This window comes from Mustela lutreola, chromosome 4 (genome assembly GCF_030435805.1).
Source record: "Mustela lutreola isolate mMusLut2 chromosome 4, mMusLut2.pri, whole genome shotgun sequence".
Classification (NCBI taxonomy): domain Eukaryota; kingdom Metazoa; phylum Chordata; class Mammalia; order Carnivora; family Mustelidae; genus Mustela; species Mustela lutreola.
Genome location: NC_081293.1, coordinates 90,708,276 through 90,728,114, shown reverse-complemented (window position 1 = coordinate 90,728,114; position 19,839 = coordinate 90,708,276). Strand labels below are relative to the sequence as shown.

General features: G+C 44.2%; 1 protein-coding gene across 2 annotated transcripts in view; it reads right to left on the bottom strand.

Annotated features, from left to right (window-relative positions):
• RAB4A (RAB4A, member RAS oncogene family) overlaps positions 1–19,839 on the bottom strand; it is a 47,051-nt gene that overhangs the window by 5,989 nt on the left and 21,223 nt on the right. The window contains exons 2-7 of one of the 2 annotated variants that reach the window (XM_059170513.1): positions 14,056–14,136; positions 11,779–11,893; positions 6,945–7,007; positions 5,223–5,377; positions 3,910–4,005; positions 3,354–3,829 (exon numbers count right to left, since the gene is read on the bottom strand). In XM_059170513.1, the coding sequence (XP_059026496.1) occupies positions 3,624–3,829; positions 3,910–4,005; positions 5,223–5,377; positions 6,945–7,007; positions 11,779–11,893; positions 14,056–14,136 (716 nt within the window). In that variant the 3' untranslated portion in view covers positions 3,354–3,623. Of the gene's footprint in view, positions 1–3,353; positions 3,830–3,909; positions 4,006–5,222; positions 5,378–6,944; positions 7,008–11,778; positions 11,894–14,055; positions 14,137–19,839 lie in introns of those variants that run through there. The other variant, XM_059170514.1, reaches the window with a different exon arrangement.

Here is a 19,839-nt window from a genome sequence, read left to right as displayed (position 1 = left end):
CTTTAAAAAAAGCTTTCATGTTTCCGTGATCCCCAAGAATATGTTAAGTGAAAAAAAAAAGTGCAGAATGCTGTGTATAAACAGTTGTTCTGAATAATGAGCAAAAAATATACACATATGTTTTCTTATATGGGCACAAAAATATCTTTGGAAGGAATGAGAATGGGAGGTGCCTGGGTGGTTCAGCTGGTTAAACGTCAGCCTTTGGCTCATGTCATGATCCCAGCGGTTGGGGAATGGAGCCCTCTGTTAGGCTCCCTGCTCTCTCTTGCTATTTCTCTCAAATAAATAAATAAATACATAAAATCTTAAAAAAAAAAAAAAAAGTGAGAATAACAGTTGACTTCAAGAAGGGGTTTTAGATGGCTCGGGGACAAGAGAGGGGCTATAATGGAGGGAGACTTCCACTGTATCCACTTTTGTATTTTTTGAATTTGGAAATATATGAATATATTATGTATACAAAGATAAATTAATTAAAAATTAAACCACAAAGAGACCATTTCCTACTTATCAGACTGGTAAGAACCCAAGTATGTTAATGCACCACCCTGTGGGCATGGCTTCGGTGAAAGAAGCACTTTCATTCGTTGTAGTGGGATCATAAATTGCTACAACCCATGCTAGGAGGAATCTGACAGTCTCTACCCAAGTTCCAGATGCACGTTCTTTGACCTGGCAATTCCACTTCAGGAACTCATCCTCTACATACCCTTCACACAGGGGAAATTATATGTAAAAGATTATTTACTGCAGTATTTGTGACAGCAAAATGTTGGCAATACTCCAACGTCCAAAGTAAACTGGTTAAATGATGGCAATACAGACAACCAACATTACACACACTCGTGTGTATATGTGCGTCAGCATACGCATGTACATGTACGGAAGTCTCTATGTGTTCATTTGTAATGATCCGTAGGTCCAGTTAGCAGAAGCAGCAAGGCGTAGAATTTATAGTACACTAACTTTTGTGTAAAAAAAAAAAAAGAGGAGGAGGAGGGGTGTCTCGGTAGCTCCTTTGGTTAAGTGATTTCGGCTCACGTCCCAAGTCCAGGGTGGTGAGACTGAGCCCCACGTCGGGCTCCACCCTCAGCAGGGCGCCCTCTTTTCTCCTCCCCCACCCCTCCTGTGCATGTGTGCTCTCTCTAACCAATAAATAAGTCTTGAAAAAAAGAGGAAACAGTGGTTTTTGAACCATGTGAATGTACTGCCTATTCAGAAAATTTAAAGTACTGCTGAAAAATTTTAACTTACATCTGTATATTTTCTCACCTAGATGTAATTATGATTTTGATGATCTTTTTACCTTGATGATTGCATATGCAGTATTAAGGAAGCAAAGTAATTACATCAAACCAGGTGCTAAGCTTAATAATACTCAACGCCAAGCCAATTTTAATAACAATGTTACGGAGTCTTTAAAAGTAACAGTTTTTCTGCCAAATTTAGTAAAAAAAAATCCTTTCAGACCAAGAAAATCCAGAAGGATGAAGGGTCCCTCTTTTCCATCTGGGCCTTTGACGCTCTCTCCCTGCAGCTCACCCCGCATCCTGCTGTCTGTCATCTCCTCTCCTTTCCTTCCACCTGTTTCTCTCTCTCTTTCTCTCTCTCTCTCTCTTTCTCTCTCTCTCTCTCGGCATTCACACAAGCTAACATTCTTCCATTACCAAAACCTCTTTAAGTTAACCCTTTGTGCCCTACGTACCACTACTTTCCTTCCAGAGAAGAGTCAACACTCACTCTGCCTTCTCACCTCCTCTTTGTTCCTCAATTGCTGTCTTCTATTTTCTTAATTCTACTGGCATTGATCTTGATAAAGAAGCCCAACGACTTCCTATTGCCCACCCCAGTGGGTATTTTTCTAGCTTAGTTCTTGGCTTAGGAGACTGTTCTCTACTGCATTTGATAGTGAACAAGTATTTGACTCATTGTTTTGGCTGAAATGACAGACACTTTCCCCTGGTTCTTTCCAAACATCTCTCTGACCACTTCCTACTCCTCTTTTGTAGGTTCCTCCTCTTCTCCATTTCTCGGTCTCCAAGGTCTTGCTTTTGATCAGTGCTTTTCTCACTCTCAACTGCTCTCAGATGATCCTGTTCCTTCCATAGTTTCAACCACTCTATGTACTGATGGTTGACAAATGCATAGTGCTGGCCCAGACTTCTCCCCAGAGCTTATGAGATCATTCCATGGGCTTGTGCCAGTGGTACTGCAAAGGGAAGACGTCCAGAACAGAATCATCTACATGCCCTTGACCCTGCTTACCCTCTGGTTTAATGACATCTCTTTACCGAGTCACCCACGTGTGACATTTAGTTACCCCCGGCTCCTTATGCCTTCCTAACCCACCTCCTCACCACTCCCTACCCCCAAATCGACCGCCCTGTCCTACTACTCAGCACGAGTCATATGATGCTACTACCAAAATAATTCTGGTTCATCTATATTTCTTCGTCTCTACTTCCACATCCTCCTCAAAGCTTTAATCAGTCACCTTTTACATGGATTACTCAAAAATGCCTTAATTGTGCTGTCCTTTCAATCCTTCCTCAACATGGCCACCTACATACATGATTTACCTCAAGTCTCAGCCTGACCACACTGCTCGCTGCTTAACATCCTTGAATAGCTTCCCGGCCTCTACAGCAGCAGTTCCTAATCCTGGATGAGCATTAGAATCAATCATATAAGAGGGCTTTTAGAAATGCTGATGCCTAGACCACACTTCAGCCCAATTATTCAGGATCTTGAGAGATGGCGCCTGGGATCTGAATTTTCAAGCATCCCAGGAGACTCTAGTGTACAGCCAGGGTACGACTCAGTAACCCACAAGATGAAGTTCCAGATCCTTGATGAGAATCACTAGTGTGGCTGCCGCCTCTCTCCAACCTTCTCACCTGCCATTCCCATGGGAGTCTCTCTGGTCCAGTGACTTTTCTTTCCGGTTACTTTCAAATCATGCTGTACCCTCGGCGGGAGTACCCCACCCCATTAGCCAGCTCACCCTTCCTCACATTGTGAAAGGCTCAGCTCAGCTGTCCCTCCTCCTGGAGCCCTCCCAGACACTACCTCCCTGACCTAGCTAGGCAGGTCCCCCTTCTCTGTGTGATCCCAGGATCCTACGTACCCCTCAGTTATTGTATCCACCACACTGTATTGTAATTGTTTTTTGATGTCTCCCATGAAAGACAGTTTCCTGAGGACAAGGATTATGATTAAATCATTTTTGTATCCCAGCGCCTGACAAAGAACAGACATTCAGATATTTGATGGAATCAATTAAAAAGTAAATGTCCACATATAATTTCAGTAATATTTAAATAAAGTTCAACTTTAATAAATGACAATTATATAGTAATGGTCTAAATTTGGGTTATTTTAAATTTACTTTTACCAAAGCAACAATTACAACAATAATGAGACAGGTTACAACCAAGGCACACACTCAGTTAGCTTGAGAAATAAATTCATGATGCCCAAGCTGGAAGTATGCACATCATGCGTGTACCTAGAACTCGCTCAATCTGACCCAGGTGGTCCCCCATCACACCATGGGACCACTGCCCAGCAGGGCCAGCAAGCTGTTGACAGAGAGTGGACCACAACCCCACCTTCCTCCTCTAAGCAATGGACCCACAAAAGGCCGTGGTTCTGAAAGCAAACACATGCGGAAACCCTGTCCATTCTCTTTCACCAAAGGTGCAAGGAAGCCCCTGGGAAAAAGGGGTGGGCCTTTGCCTCAGCCACGAGGATGAGACCTTCAAGACCGTAAGTGGCAATTTTAGGTTGGCAGGTGTAGAGAGGGTGCTCTTTGACCAAATCACTCCTGGAAAATTAAAAAGTGGTACTGTTGAGCTAAAGAGGAAAATATGCTGAAGAAAAGTTTATCAATGGAAAGCCTTTTACCTGATTCAATTTTGTTAAGTATTTTTCTTGCACATTGTACAAAGGCCTCTTCCACATTCTCCCCCGTTAGTGCACTGGTTTCCAAGAACATCAGCTCTAGAAGTGACAGCAAACAGAATGTGAAGCTACGTTTAGAAGGTGACCACAGCTCAAGTCCCGACGGCCTGCTGGGCATTCTCTTCCCACAGCAGGCAAATGGACTCTGTTACTTCAAAACCACGTAATTCTGTAAATACAGCATCAGTAAATGTCAATACATTTTTTTAAATGTTAGCAGAATTCTAAGCCCCTCTCAGCAGTGACAGGTGTCTTTTGCTGGCGCTCGTCGGTGGAGGATGCCGGGCCGGCCCGGGGCCCGCTGAGGAAGCAGGCTGCCTGGAGACACCCAGTTGTTGACAGGAGACCAGAGTCTCCAAAAACTCTTCATGTCACCACAGATACAACTGACACGGGGGGGGGGGGGGGGTGGAGGGGGGCTACGCTGCAGCTTGTCCTCCTGACGGTGAAGAGGTCCTCTCTGGACTCATACTTCTTTTACCCACCAGAGCGGTCACCAGCCCAGTGTCAAGGCGGGTTCTCCTGGCTTCTGGACGTCTAAATGGCTTCTTTACAAACTCACGATAGCTCATGTTCGTCTCACATGCTTATTTTCATAGCGTAAAACCGGTCAGTTTGTAAGAACCGAATTTGGTAGTCCTAGAGGCCAACTGAAAGTCAATACTAGAGTATTTTAATTCTTGACTGGTTCTAAAAATTAAAGTTCTTTAAAATGTCTGAACTCTGATCATTCTGTTACCTATAAGCAACCATTAATTTTATGTGTCATTCTCTGGTTTTCTACATGGAAATTCAGAGAATTTTTGAAGGCATATAACCAAATGACTTATATTTAATCGAAGTAAAATAAAACCCAAAAGCCCAGTATTTCTGCCACTGCTTTCCCCTTCTATTTAGAGCTAATATTCCACCAACTTAGCTCTAAATTATATTAGAAAACAGGACAGGATATCATGCGATTAGGGCCTTTAAAAATCATTACAAACTTCACTTCTGACCAAGGCCTGAGCTCAGACCAAAAAGTCATTACAGAGTATTAGCACACTGGTCTTTATCAACATCATGACTTCTGTAGGCAGAATGCAATACAGTGAAAATAGGCTAAAGACACCTAACTTCACTAAAAACACCAGGAAATTTCACTTTTCTTGAGTGCCATTTAATCTTAAAATTCCAATAATGTAAATTCAAAGCAATGTTATTACCCCCAAATTTGCCCATTTGAAAAGCAGTCGTATAGGTAAAGGGTCACTTGCCATTTTCTTGAGCGAATCTGGAAGCTTCTAAGAAAGTAACTTCACGGTCGGCATCCAGGTCCTTCTTGTTCCCACACAGGATGATCACAATGTTCTGACTCGCTAGCATTCTGGCATCTGTTAACCAATTAGTAAGCGCATTGTAGGTTTCTCGGCTGCGTAATATAAGATTGTGAAAACAGTACATGTATTTTATAAGACCAGCAACTCTTTCCAGTCATTCACACTACTCACACGCCACTTTGCACATGTCAGGGTATCGCCGACAAGCTTGAATTTAACGCAGGAAGCCTGAAGGCCCAACCACACACCATACCTAGTGGGGCTGGACTGTTCTGTTTCCAGAAAAATGAAACCGCAAGTCAGAGGTTTTGCTGTTTGTTTTTGCCCAGTCAAGGTACAAAAGGAAACAGATATTCATTTACTCATTGTACAAATATTTACTGAGCTCTTAACTCTAAGCGCCATTATGTGCAACATGGGTAAGCAAGACGTGAGAGCCAACCGCTGCTGGTCACCAGCTCTGTGCAGTGCGGTGGTACTTTGTTTTGTAGGATTTATCACATTCTAAGGGCTCTGTGACATACACTGTAACTCGCTTTTCCAGGAGAAACCTGAACCCAGAGAGTTTAGTTAAGTTGCCCAAAGGCACAACGGCAGCTAGCGGCAGAGGCAGGGCTTGCCCAGGTCTGTCGAGCTCCAGGAGATCTGTTTTCAGCTCAGACACACCCAGGGATACATGCGCCCTGCTGGCACCCTAGACAGCCTCAAGACCTCACTGGTGAGCAGGGTGAGCCTTTCACCACCTGAGCAAGTGCAGGGGGACTGGGCCAGCAGCTGCCCACCTCCCGGCCAGCGTGCCTCATCCTGAACATGCAGACGGGGGGTGTGTCACAGCACAAGGATGACCCTCTTAGCTGTGCAAGTTCCCACCCAGACAGCCACCAGACGATAGGGCAGAGATGCTGTTTTTCAGGTGGTGTCAGCAAACACTGAGACTGGCGCTTTCTGCTGGGACTTCTGCAAGGATGAGAATGTTCTATGACCCGTACCATCCAATACAGCCACCACCAGCCACATGTGGGCACTGAGCACCTGAGATGGGGCAAGTGAGACCAAGGAACTGAATTTTTAATTTAATTCGTGATATGTGAGTAGCAGCTACACATAGGACAGTGCACTCAGATTCTTAGCATGTGCCGAGAGCTTCACATTAACCAATTTAACAACCAGAAAATCTCGTGAGTGTAACACAATCAGCATGACTGCATATAACAGGAAAACTGAAGTCCGGACAGCAAGAGAACTTTGCCCGAGGACATCACACAGCTACTGACCTGGAACTGAGACTTGAACCCAGGCAGCCGCAGGGGAGAGCCTGTGTCCTCAACGCTCATCAGTGTCCATTACTTCTACTAACTGACCACGTGTGAGCTTCCCCCCTGCGAGCCTGGAGGAGTATGTCAAAGCACCGTGCTAAAATACACACACCCCAGGGATGCTTTATGTATCTCGAACCTCACCCGCAGATTTCCTGACGGGGGAAATCTGAGCAGGGGGAGGGCTTGCCTCCATCGCCTCTAAGACCCCAAACGAAAGGGCTGAGGGGATTCCAGATTCCCAGCCACACAGCACACATACGACACGCAGGTGCGCCTCGGGAAGACGAGACTCGGGGAGCAGAGTCCCCAGCTGTGTCTCCCACGGGGGAGTGCGCATTACCTGGTGATGTCATAGACGAGGAGAGCTCCTGCGGCGCCTCTGTAGTAACTTCTCGTCACAGACCTGAAAGAATCACACTGCTTTGACTTCCGGCCAATCGAGACCCTTCCTACTGAGCACCACCACCCATGTTTCTGGGTAAACATCGACATAGGGATGGATGTTGCTTCAAACAGAAACGGTTCAGACATCTGAGTGTAAGGGGGCTCTTCTGTCTGAAATCATGTCACAGAAATGCTGGGGAGGTGGGGACGTTAGACTGAGACAAATAGGACATTTTCGAACAGGGAGATGAAGCTCTCCCACAGAACTTGAGGTTATCTTTGAACTTAGCGGGAGAGGAGAAGCACTCTGGAGAGCTAGGTGGCCACTAAGCGCTCAGCCATCCTACTCTGCTCCCTCTGGGGTTCCAGTCTCCCCCAGACCCCTGCACAGCTGCTCCCTACTCTTTCCCAGGGGAAGTCCTCCGATGGGAATACGCTCATCTTCCAACCAGGAACCCACAGCCACCCCCGCCCCTCAGTACTTCCCTCCAGCCCCTCCCTGCTTACTACCAAGGAAACAGGGCTTTACCTAGCTTACCTATCCCCACAGAGTGCCTCCGAGCATCTTAGCTGTTCTCCGGTCCTGCGGGTTAGTGTCACTAACACTTTCTCTGCATTATCAGTCTCTCCCTCTTCATTAGATATTTCCCCCATTAGCAACATAAAATGTGCTCTGGTATACCTCCCATCTTAAAATACAAGAAGATATGCAGCCCTGTCCTTCTAGAGCTCTTCTCTGGATCCAAAGTCCTCCGAAGAGTCATTTTTGCCCACTGTTTCCCTCTCTTCCCTCCTCTCTGGTGTCTGCCCCCCTTACTCCGCAGCTCTGAGCCCAGCAGCATTTCTTGGTCCTCACCCTTCCCTGAACACCTTCCTCGCTCCACCTCTGCAGCCACAACGGCCTCCTCTCTCACCGGCCAGCTCTCCTCCTCAAGCTCTGGGTCACTCTTCCAGGCCTGCCTTGTTTGTACCGGAGCTCCTCAGTGCTGGGGCTCAGTCCCGCGTTCTCCTTCGTCCTCACACCTTGACTCCAATGTCCTCTTCAGCCCAGACTACTTCTGAAAGATCTGGCCATTGCCCCACCGTCTCCATGACTGCCTCCTGAACATGTCCCATGTCACATTTGTAAGACAGAACACTTTGGTTCCCAGGCTGCAGGTCCATCCTGGTTTGGGGCGGAGGAGGGCACCACCAACCCTCTGTTTATACCACCAGAATGCTCCACCTTTATCCTCGCCTCCTCTTTTTGCCCATCTCCATGCTGGAACCACAAGTCGATTCTGTCGCACGAACATCTTCATCCTCACTGGTGCCATCATAATCCAAATCACCGAGTCTCCGGCTGGACTCCTGCGGTCACCAGTGCCTGGTGGCCCCACTACCATGCATGTCCCCACTGCCACTTGTGTCCCTCGGTCCACTCTCCTGAGCAAGCCAATTCCTCAAGACCTACAATGCTCCCGGTGCTCAGGGGCTGGAGACTGAGTTCAGTCTCCAAGGGGCAATGATTTAATCAGTCCTGTTTACCTCCTGAAGCCTCCATAAGAAACCCTAAATGATTGAGGTCAGAGAGCTTCTGCTTCGTGAACACTTGGAGGGAAGGTAGTGCGCCCACAGAGGGCCTGGGAGCTCAGCACTCAGCTCCCACAGCAGCACCCAGTGCAGCTCTTCCATTTGGCTGCTCCTGGGTTCTGCCCTTTATAATGATCCGGCAGCAGTAAATACGGCGCTTTCCTAAGTTCTGTGAGTCACTCTAACAAACTGCTGGGCCTGGGAGATGGGTCATGGGGCCTGTGACTGGTGTATGAAGTGGGAGCGGGTCTGAGGGATGGCGCCCTTAGCCTCTGCGGCCTGCTGCTAACTCCAGAGAGTCAGAACTAGCTGAATTGTTGGCCACAGACTTGACGCTGGAGAACTGAAGAACTGGTAGGGGAAACCCCGCCCCCCTCATCTGGTGTCAGAAAATGGGCACCACAGAGTGATGCTTCCCTTCAGGGTAAAAAGAGAACTGGGGACCTTATCAAAAATAAACAGAAGGACTCATTACGGCTTCGACACTTTGAAAATGGCAGCTATTTTTAAATGTATTTTTAGCTCCTAAACTCCAAAGGCTACCTATCTGGTAGCCTGAAGCTTCCCCTTTCCACCTCTAGACCGCTCTGCAGATGGGCATATGCTTTAAGAAATGGCAGACAGGCGCCGCATGAGGAAGACCGGATTGCGAGTTCTTCCTGGGGTTTCCTCTCCAAGTTGGAGGGAGGCTTCTTTTCCACATAGGTGAAGAGGCAACTTTTTTTCTATCTTAGTTTCTAGAAACTAGCAGGTTTCTAGAGAAAGAGGTATGTAAGAGTTCTCCTCAAGAGAAACTAAGTTACACCCATGCTGAGTCGTTGACTTCACCATCATTTATCTCACCTTGACACGTGCCATCTGACAAATTATTCAGGTATACAAGCTAAATGCTTAAGAAAAGTACTTTTCTGAGGTATTTAATTTTCTCAAAGTAGTTTAAACCAGAAGTAATACTGCCACCAAGTTTGAAAAGCAAAGACTGCTAACGGGCCCAACGTTGCAGTCTGCAGTCTCCTGCCGCACTCTTCCCGGAAGCCCCACTCCCCAAGGCCGTCTTCAGATCTGACTGATTTCCTAAATGCAGTCATTAATGGAATACATGGTGAACGTCCATGTGCTACATTCTACCCTGGGCTTTGCAGAAGCAACAACAACAAAATACAAATGTCCCTACTTTCATGGATCTTAGTTTTGTCTTCCTGGTATTTGCTTCCATCTTTCTATAAGACGCTTGTGAAAACATTTGACTTATGAGCTTCAGGACTTACTGCCTTCCTACATTGACGAGACTCTAGCTTACCCGTATGCTCCCAGCCCCTTCCCTGCATCTTCTCCTCCTCCTGTCGGCAGCACCCTTGCCCGACAGCTGCGCTGGCCCCGTCCCCGCTCGCCTCCCCAGCCAGGTCCCCGGTTGGCTGGACTTCACCTTCCTCTTTCAGCGTTTACTTCCTTGTGTTGACAAAGTATCTCCTCCTGTAATTTCTAAGAATACGTGAAAAGATGGCCTTTGTTTCCCCTATTCTTGAGTATCTACAGCTCTTCTCCCCTAATTCTCACACTTAATGGACAGTCTGGCCAAGCTTGGTGTTTCTGCTGGAGAGGAGTTTTCCACGCGGAATTAGGAGGGCAAGGCTTCCGTGCCTTCGAGCTTAGGCAAGTTGCTGTGGAACAGTGTAACGCCATTCCTCTTGCTAGTCCTTCGGTGGGACTGTTTCTTTTTCTCTTGGGATCTGTTTGCATCTTCAGTTCGTCCGAGTCCTCCACAATTTCACATGATACATACTGGTTGGGACTGTCCCTCCACTCAGGTATTTGGTGTGAGGTGGGCCTGGTACATCGGGGATCTCGTTTCTTTGGTGGAGAATTACAGCGAGCAGGCTGTTTTATTGGGGGGGGGGGCAACACGTTTGTATATTTGGCCTTTCCTCTGGAGCTATTCATTTCTCTGGAGAGAAAAACCGTTTACCTTGCCTGAGAACACATACACACCTGGATGCCAGCAACTGGGAAGAAGTGGGGAGAGGCTTGGGGTCGCAAACTTGTACAAATTTCCTTTTTCTCCTCCTTCCCTCAACCCTGCCCTCTGCTGGCATTAGAAATTCCGAGTCCTGACCCTATTTCAACTCACACTGAACTTCTCCTGTGGGTGCGTACACAGGCAGATGTAAGCACTTTAACCCTCCCTCCTGCAGAGCCCCAGGCTTCCACATTCTGACCTTTTCTGGGACTCAGCAGGAGGACGTGGCCCCCGCTTGCCGCCCTTCCCCCACGACAGGCCCTGAAGACGCAGCTCCCTCTGCTTTCAGGCACTTAGCATCCATTCGGGATCACTGACATTTGGGTTCTTTTTTGGGGAAATCGCTTCATCATCATTATGTACTCTCCCTTTCTAGGTCTTTGTAAGCAAATGCCATTTCAATTGTTTTATAGTCATTTTAGTAAGGGTTTGGGGGGAAAACACATCAAGTCTGGCTTGAATCCACAGTGTTTAATCAGTGGTTCCAGAAGAATAACTGTGATTAAAATTTTTTGAAGCAATTATTGACCATTTCAAATACAATATACACCTGATTTTAATACTACCAGTAAGAGTGAGTTTTACTTAACTAAGTTTTAAAACTGCTTATCTGTTCTGACTTTGAGTATCTGTTCAAAAACCACAACTAAAATACTAACCCACTTCCCTGCTGCAGTAGTTACAGAATATTAAACATGTAATCTCATCTGCAGCGATCTGGGTTATGACTGTAGTGTAACAAAAATGTGCAAGACAGAGTATTTGGTGGGATGCATATCAACCAACAGAACCTGCTCTACTTAATATAAAACAAAACAAAAATGCCAAAAGAGGTTTTTAAAAATTCTCCTGTAAAAGTGAAGAGAAAAACTGCTGTGCTATTACTTTGCCTTCATTTCAATCTAAAGTATACTGTAGAGTACACAATACCACACCCTCTAATGTACTCACTAGTCCCAAAGCATAAATCAGCCTCTACGGGAGAGTGCATTCACTCGAGACACTCTAATGCATTCTTTAGTAAATCAATGCTGCATGGGGAAAACTTGACTTTTGGCTTGTCTTAAAGCTTCTGGAGGTGAAGTTTCTGAAATCTGTGCAGGGAAGGAGGAGACTATATATATGTATACATAAAGAGACTATAATTGGTTATTTCAAATCCAATTTTCAAATATTTTTATTACATTAGAGAGAAAGCTACCTGAATCGTTCTTGGCCTGCAGTATCCCATATCTGTAACTTTACATATTTACCACCAACATTTATTATCTTTGAACCAAATTCCACTCCTATTGTATGATTTGAGTCATCTTTGACTGAAAAAGAAAAAGAACAAGATATTTAATTTGAGAACATTAAAGAAACAGACTAACAGATTTAAACAAGCAAAATCAAGGGCTAAAGTCAATGGAAATGTAATTTACTGTAGCCTTTCGTTTTTCCAGTGGTCAGCTGATAAGAAGCACACAGAATACACATACAGTTCCTACTCTGGAGGAGATGATAAGGCTCTTTCACAAAACCCCTAGAGCGAACCATCCATCGTAAAGCCTAGGCCTGGAGGTGGCCATGCCACAGACAGTCACAGTCACCTGTCCGCTGCGAGGGCACTCACACGTGGAGACGGCATAAAGTACCCGGGGGCCAGTCTGAAGGGCTGACAGCCCAGTGACAGGTCTGTCACTGAGGTGTGACTCTGTCAGTACTGAGGTGGTGACTGTCTCCACTACCTAAATGGATAACTATTCCAAAGAAATAAAAGGGAAGGAAAAGGACTGTAGCCCCCAAAAGGAACTTGATGGACACCAAAGATTAAAGGAAAAGGAGGAAAAGATAGACAAAATAAAACAAAGCCGAATAACAAAAATTCTGAACACATCGTAGCTGTGGACTTTCCATGAATTTGCAGGTTGTGTGACAGTAATTTGGGATGAATTTGTTGGAGAAGCCGATACTGTCTCTACTGAGAGGCAGGCAAACAGAGCAGCTCACTAAACCTGCCCAGGATGAACTGTCTGTGAAAAAAGTCCCTGTGAAAAAAGAGCCAAGTTATCACTAATAACACAGCTATACAGCCCATGACTGACCTACACTTCTTAACCGCAGGGCAGAATCTAAGTGTGTTAGAAATCACCAATGCCACTTGAGGTGCGCTGAGTGTTTCCTGGGGCTGGGGTGGGGGACTGACCAGTTAATACCGACCACACCAGCCTGTCCCAGAAGATGGGGAACTAGTGTGGACATTCTAGAATTCAAGCTATCGAGAAACCTCAGAGTAAAAGCATCAGAAGGTGATGGCTGAAGTCCAAGGGCGTCCTGATTACAGTACGGCCACAGGACCAATCAAGTGGAGGCCTTCCCATCATGCATAGACCACGCAGACTAACCCAACACACATGTCGCCATGGTGAGGAGTTGGGGAGGACTGTCAAGGGAGAGCTCGCCACAGGGAGGGGACACAAAGACAGGCAGGTGGGTTCTGCGCCCAACATCCTCGGGGCACTTTTTTCTGAGATGCTACAGTGCAGTCTTGGCACCTCCTGAAGAGACCTGGACCACCCAATGAGGAAATACTTGTTACATTCACTGAGGATTGGCTCTGTGACTAGCCCGTGCGGGCTCTGTGTCACGAGACAGAAGTCCCAACAAGCTCTTAGACAACGAACACCGAAGTAGCAGAATATGTTCCTATAGTATTTTTCAAAGCTCCCTCTGCTGTTTCCCCATGTGACCCACCACCACTTAGGTGCACATGCAGTCTGTGAAATTAATTATTTTTTGTGTCTTCAACCCGACTGCTGTGAAATAGGTCATCCTCCACAATTCTTCCCATGATTGTAAAAGCACTGTTCATTTTAAGGGTCTTTCAACTTACGAGTCTTTGATACTACCTTGGAATAAAATATTTAACTTCCCTTACCAAAACAGTGTAAGTCAATGGCAAAAAGATGGGTCTGTGGTCAAAAGACCTAGATTGAGTCTAACCAACTCTAGCGTCCAATCCCAAGGGCACACACCCAACTGCTCTAAACCTGTTTCCTAAACCTACAAAACAGAACTGATGACAATAACCACCTCCACTATAGTACAAGGCCATCGAGGACCCAAGAGGACTCTTATCTACAATGTAATACTCGGGCTTCCTGGGCGGCTCCCTGTCAGGGCAGGAAAGTCCTCTGTGGCCTTCCGCCTCACGGTGTTGTATTTTGGTATCTGGAATGTATTAGAGTATCTGGAAAGTGTACAATATGATAATATATTGAACAATGAACCACCATAAAACAGAAATAACTTAATAAAAAACTTAGTCATACTGCTAGAAGCTTAATATAAGCTTTTAATATGATTTTAATATACTTTTAAACTATAACTTTTTTCTTGAAATAATGTTCAGAAGTTTGGCTATAAACAAATTTGAGCAAGAGAGCACTCTCAGGGGAAGACATGCATGAAACACGGACCATCTGTTGTCACTTACATTTTTTTTCTATAAACTGATGAAGCAAGCAAGACTTGCCAGTTCCTGCATTTCCAATAACCAAGAACTTAAACAAAAAATCTGAAAAACAAAAAGAGATCATGAAAAATAACTTTAAAACATGTGCTACAAATGTATCCTTAGACTATGATCAAAAAAAGTTAGCAAAATCTTACTTGTTAATATAACAGAAAAAAGACAACTATTCTGTGAACATAACAAAAAACATGTCAACTCATCTTTTCACCTTTTTGGTATGGGCACATATGCCAACTCTCAGTGGTTTTCTGAACTCTGCTCTTGGGAAAATTTCCTTTGATACCGGAAGTTTGAAGACTATTCTTGTAGTGAATAAAATCTGTCCCTTTGCTAGTCACTATTCAAAGAAATATGTATAAGCAGTGATAAAAATAGTCTAGAAATTTCAAGAGTTTTCTGTATAAAAGAAAAACCCTGGGAAACTTCTAGGCTTTGAGAAATCCACTCCCTTCTTCTTTTTAAAAACAGGTATGTTTCCCCCACCCCTGAAGATTTTTTGTGGTCTTGCTTATATTCCCTTATCTGTAACTTGTGGGAAGGACAGCTTAAGCCAAGTTTGGGTTAGTATTTGAAGTGGGAAATTTGTCTCATTCAGTGCGGCAAGAATTCTTCCTTTCTTCTTTACACAGAGTAATATATAAAATTTGGAATATTATTTTCCATATAATGGAAACGAAGACTCTCCAGTAAAATTTTAATTAAATTAGCATGATGTAGCATCAGTAGCCCCACGTGGCCTAAATGATTAATTTTGCTTCTTCTGTTAGCAAAGAACTTTAGTTCTGCTGAGACCAGGAGCTGCAGAGGACCCACGCCCTCCCCCACCCCTCACACCTTGATCAGAATCCTACCATCACGAGCCCCCCATCCCCCCCATACCCCGCTGCTGGACTCATTCTGTGGCCCTGAAGGCCCTGGTCTGTCCCGGTTCCCTGGTTTGCACCTGTGAAAGTGTTACCTCCACACACCTTTTCCAAACCCAGACCAAATTCTCCTGGCCCTGGCTCCTCTCTCCCTGACGTAAGTTCAAATGACCTATTTCTTTGCTGACATTCAGTCTAGCCCTGTTTCTTCAGAACTATATTCAGCATCACTCAGAGACAGAGCCTATTTAGCCTCTCATGATTTTCCCATGGTTACAGGCAATAAACCTACAGGACAATGATATCAGAATTGTCAGCATTTAACCATATCAGGTTTTACGCTTCTTACCGCATGATTTTAAAGCATGCCACATTCATGATCACAGGAGTCAAAAAGAAGCAACCCATTTATAGATAAATGGATAAAAAAAATATGGCATAAACATACACTAGAATGTTACTCAGCCTTGAAAATGAGGAAATTCTGACACATGTCACAACAAGGTTGACCCTTAAAGACATTAGCTAAGGGAAACATTCCAGTCACAAAAGGAGAAACACTGTATGATTCCATTTATATAATGTACCTAGATTAGTCAGACTCGGGGACAGAAAGTAGAATCGTGGCCGCCAGTGCCGGGGGAAGGCGGGGAATGAGGAGGTATTGTTTAATGGACATGAGTGTCAGTGTGGAAAGATGGAAAAGTTCTGGAGATAGATTTTGGCAATGGTTGTCAACAACGTGCATGTCCTTAATACAAATTAACTGTAGACTTAAAAATGGGGCAAGTGGCAAATCATGTAATTTTACTACACAGGCACATGAAACAAAACATGGCAAATCAATCATGTTCACTGAACAGCTTTTATAACCTAAGAAATCAAAGGTTAAGATTGCCAGGTTAAAATGGAAGTCCTGGAATTTCTCAGTCTTTTTTTTTTTTTTTTAAAGATTTTATTTATTCATTTGACAGAGAGAAATCACAAGTAGATGGAGAGGCAGGCAGAGAGAGAGAGAGAGAGAGAGAGAGAGAGGGAAGCAGGCTCCCCGCTGAGCAGAGAGCCCGACTCGGGACTCAATCCCAGGACCCTGAGATCATGACCTGAGCCGAAGGCAGCGGCTTAACCCACTGAGCCACCCAGACGCCCCTGGAATTTCTCAGTCTTGTTCAACATCTTCTTCTATTTAAAATATAAAGCCCAATACATTGTAAAGTTGCCCTCGAATGACTACGTGGTTCCATATACATGAGAATTTTTTACAGGACAGAACTGCACCTGTATTTTCTCTTCCTTGTAATTTTCTTTCTTTTTAAAAAAGACTTATTTATTTATTTGTGTGAGAGAGAGAGAGCGTGTGCTCACAGGAAGGGGCAGAGGGAGAGCGAAAGACAGAATTTCAAGCAGAATCTGTGCTGAGTGTGGAGCTCAATGGGGGGCTCGATCTCATGACCCTGAGCTCACACCTGAGCCAAAACGAAGAGTTGTACACTTTACCGACTGAGCCTCCCACATTCCCCTGCCTTGTGACTATCTTTAAGGATTTTATTTATTTATTTGAGAGAGAGAGAGAGCAAGCAAAAGCAGGGAGGAACAGACGGGGAGGGAGAAAGAAGGTGAAGCAGACTCCACATTGGGGGTAGAGCCCTACTCAGGGCTCAGTGCCACAACCATAAGATCATGTCCTGAGCTGCTAACCAAGAGTGGGACGCTTAACCGACTGAGCCACCCAGGCGCCTACCTCCTTGTGATTTTCTTAATAGCATTTTCTTTTCTCTAGCATGTTTTATTGTAAAAATATGTTACATAATACATCAGAAATATGTGTTAAGTGATTGTTTTTGTTATCAGTAAGGCTCCAGACAACAGTAGAATATTAAGAGTTAAGTTTTTGGGGAGTCAGAATTTATATGCAGGTTTTCAACTATGCAGAGGTTTGGTGCCCTTAACCCCTTTGTTGCTCAAGAGTCAACAGAAAAAGGTGAGAGCCAAATAGAGATGCTGCCAATATGTAGTGAACAGCAAATACTAAGAATGAAAAGAATTTCTATATGCAAATGGAAATATTTCTTATGTTTTGTATGTATACAGAAAGATGAGTGTCACAAATCTATGTGATCTTGGAACAAAACTCACATATCTAGACATGGACTTTGGCTTGGTTCTTGTTCCACTGTTATTTTCTGCTTTGGAAGTTTGGCTTGAATGCACTTTATTATGGTAACTGTTATCTAGATTGTACCAAAGCTCTATCAGACAAAAGAGTAACATATCCACTGAACTACACCTTGCTGGGCAAAAGACAAGGAAGACGTGTAGTTTCCATATGTTAAAAATTCCTCCAACAATATTTAAAAGATTTATTTATTTATCTGAGAGAGCAGGGGGAGGGGCAGAGAGGGGAGAATCTCAAGCAGACTCAGCTGCTTAGTGTAGAGCCTGATGTGGGGGTTGATCTCATAACCCTGAGATCATGACCTGAGCTGAAGCCAAGAGTCAGATGCTTAACCAACTGAGCTACCCAGGGGCCCCTCCAACAAATTCTTCATACACCACATCTTGTAGCTCAAACAGGTAAGTATTCGTACTTTAGTAGAAAATCTTTTTGTTTCAAAACCCTTTTGGGTCAAACATCTAGAAATGCTGGATAAAATACACATTAAAAAAAAAAAAGCATAGCTGAGCTTTTAGGAAAGAAAGGAAAATTCTAGATACTTGGGAAAGAGAAGAAACAGAAAAAAAGCAATAGGAGCGCAGATGTGTCAGTATTGAGTGTAAAATGTGTATGGGACAGAGCATAAGAGCTTGTGCCCATGCGAAGGAGGGAGTAGAGAGCTAACTCTGAGTTCTTCTCAAGACTAGGTCTGAAGTGAAAGGGTAGGCTGGAGGAAAAACATCTATTCACTAGCTCAGGGAGATGAGGAGATTTCTTTCACTCTGCCTGGCCTCTTTAATGAATGGGAAAAACATTTCCCTTTGAAAACTAATCATGGGTGCTGGTAAGACAGGTGGGTTTGAAATTCAAATTTACATAAACATGTGCACAATGAACCTCCAAATCAAGAACTGAGCAACAGTAAGAATGAAAGTGACATGACTAGGATGCCTGGAAGAATTACTTTGGAAGGACATGTGCTCCACCCAAGAATTGGAATACTCACATTTACAGCTCCTTGAAGATGAGCTCACAATATAAAATTACAAGACACTCAAGGAAACAATCCATCACAAGTCCACCACCTGCAGACGGATTACACTTCCAAGAGTTTGATTAAAAAAAAAAAAAAGAACCCAAAAAAGTACAGGTGATCCTTGAACAACATAGGGGTTAGGGGCACTGACACTACTCCCCTCCCCCTATCCTATGTTGTGCAGCTGAAAAACCCACGTACAACTTTGACTCCCCAAGTACTTCACTACTAACAGTCCACTCTTGACTACTAGTCCATTCTAGACTGATAACGTAAGTAGAGTAATACTTATTTGCTATGTTATATATTATATACTGTATTCTCACAATAAAGCAAGCTAAAAAACAATGTTACTAAGAAAATCATAATGAAGAGAAAACACATTTACATTGCTATATTGTAAAAAAAATTCATGTGAAGTGGACATGTACAGTTCAAGCCTGTGTCATTCATGGGTCAAATGTCTACCCAAGATTACAAATACCATAAAAAAGGAACCGAATTTATAAGAATAAAGTAATATGAAAAAAATAGGTAGATTTCTAGAATGTGTCCAGAGATAAAAATTGCAGTCTTTAAAATTAAATAGTGAATGGATGGGTTTAAAAAAAAAAGAAATCAGCAAAAATGAGAAATTTAACTGGAATAGGGACTGAAGAAAATTACTAGAAGGCGAACAAAGAGTTGAGAGGAGAGGAAACTGTGTGGGTTTAAGCAACATGGAGGATTAAAGGAAAAGGTCCAATACAGTTCTAATTGGTATTTGGGAACAGGAAAATAGGGAATGCGGTATAGAGCCAACATTAAAAGAAATCATGCCTCAGAATTTCAACAGAATTAAAATTAAAGGGACTATCAGATCCAAAATAACTGTGACCCATGAGAAGGATAAATAAGAATAACTCCACATCTAAACACATTATCATCATAGTGAAATGGAAGAACTAAGACTATAAAGGCAATCAGGAAGAACGGAAAAATTCCCTGTTAAGGAAATTAGGTTCCTTATCCCAAAGGAAATTAGGTTCCTTATCCTTATAAGGCAGTGAGATAATCACAGTGTTGAGAGGAGGAGCACAAAACCAAAAACTCTCTAATGTAGAATGCAATGTACAAAAATTATACTCAAGGCCAAGGTATACCTCTGCTTCCAGAAGCTGAGACAGAAATACTTCTTCCCGCTCAGTATAACCTAAGACACTAGACAGTATATATAAAGGCAACATAAGGAGACTTTGAAAGTGTAGCAAAGAAGGCAGACTGGCCAGGGACCTTGGGGCCTGAGAAAGGACACGGGTGAGTTCTTCAGGTTTTCCTTTCACCTCACATACCCTAGACCTGGAGCTGAACAAGCTGGCAATCTGCAAATGGCAATGGATGAAGATCTTAAAAAGCCCCACCCCACCCACCTCCCTCCCCAAAGCTGTTCTGTGTAGCCGTAGAGCCAGGTGAGGGCAGCCTAGCAAGGAAAAAACTTTTACACATCAACGGCTCTACTGCAGCCAAGCAGCACAGGAAAATCTGGGACCCCACCCTGACCCACACCAGCAAAGGCTGAGTGGGGAGCCTAGACGTCCCCCAGGGAAGCCAGAGGACCTCATTACGGCAGGGTGGTGTAGCAGCACAGAGCCAAGACTTTCATTTCCGGTAGCTGGTCATGAGCCGCCCCCAGCCCTCCCCACAGTGTCAGC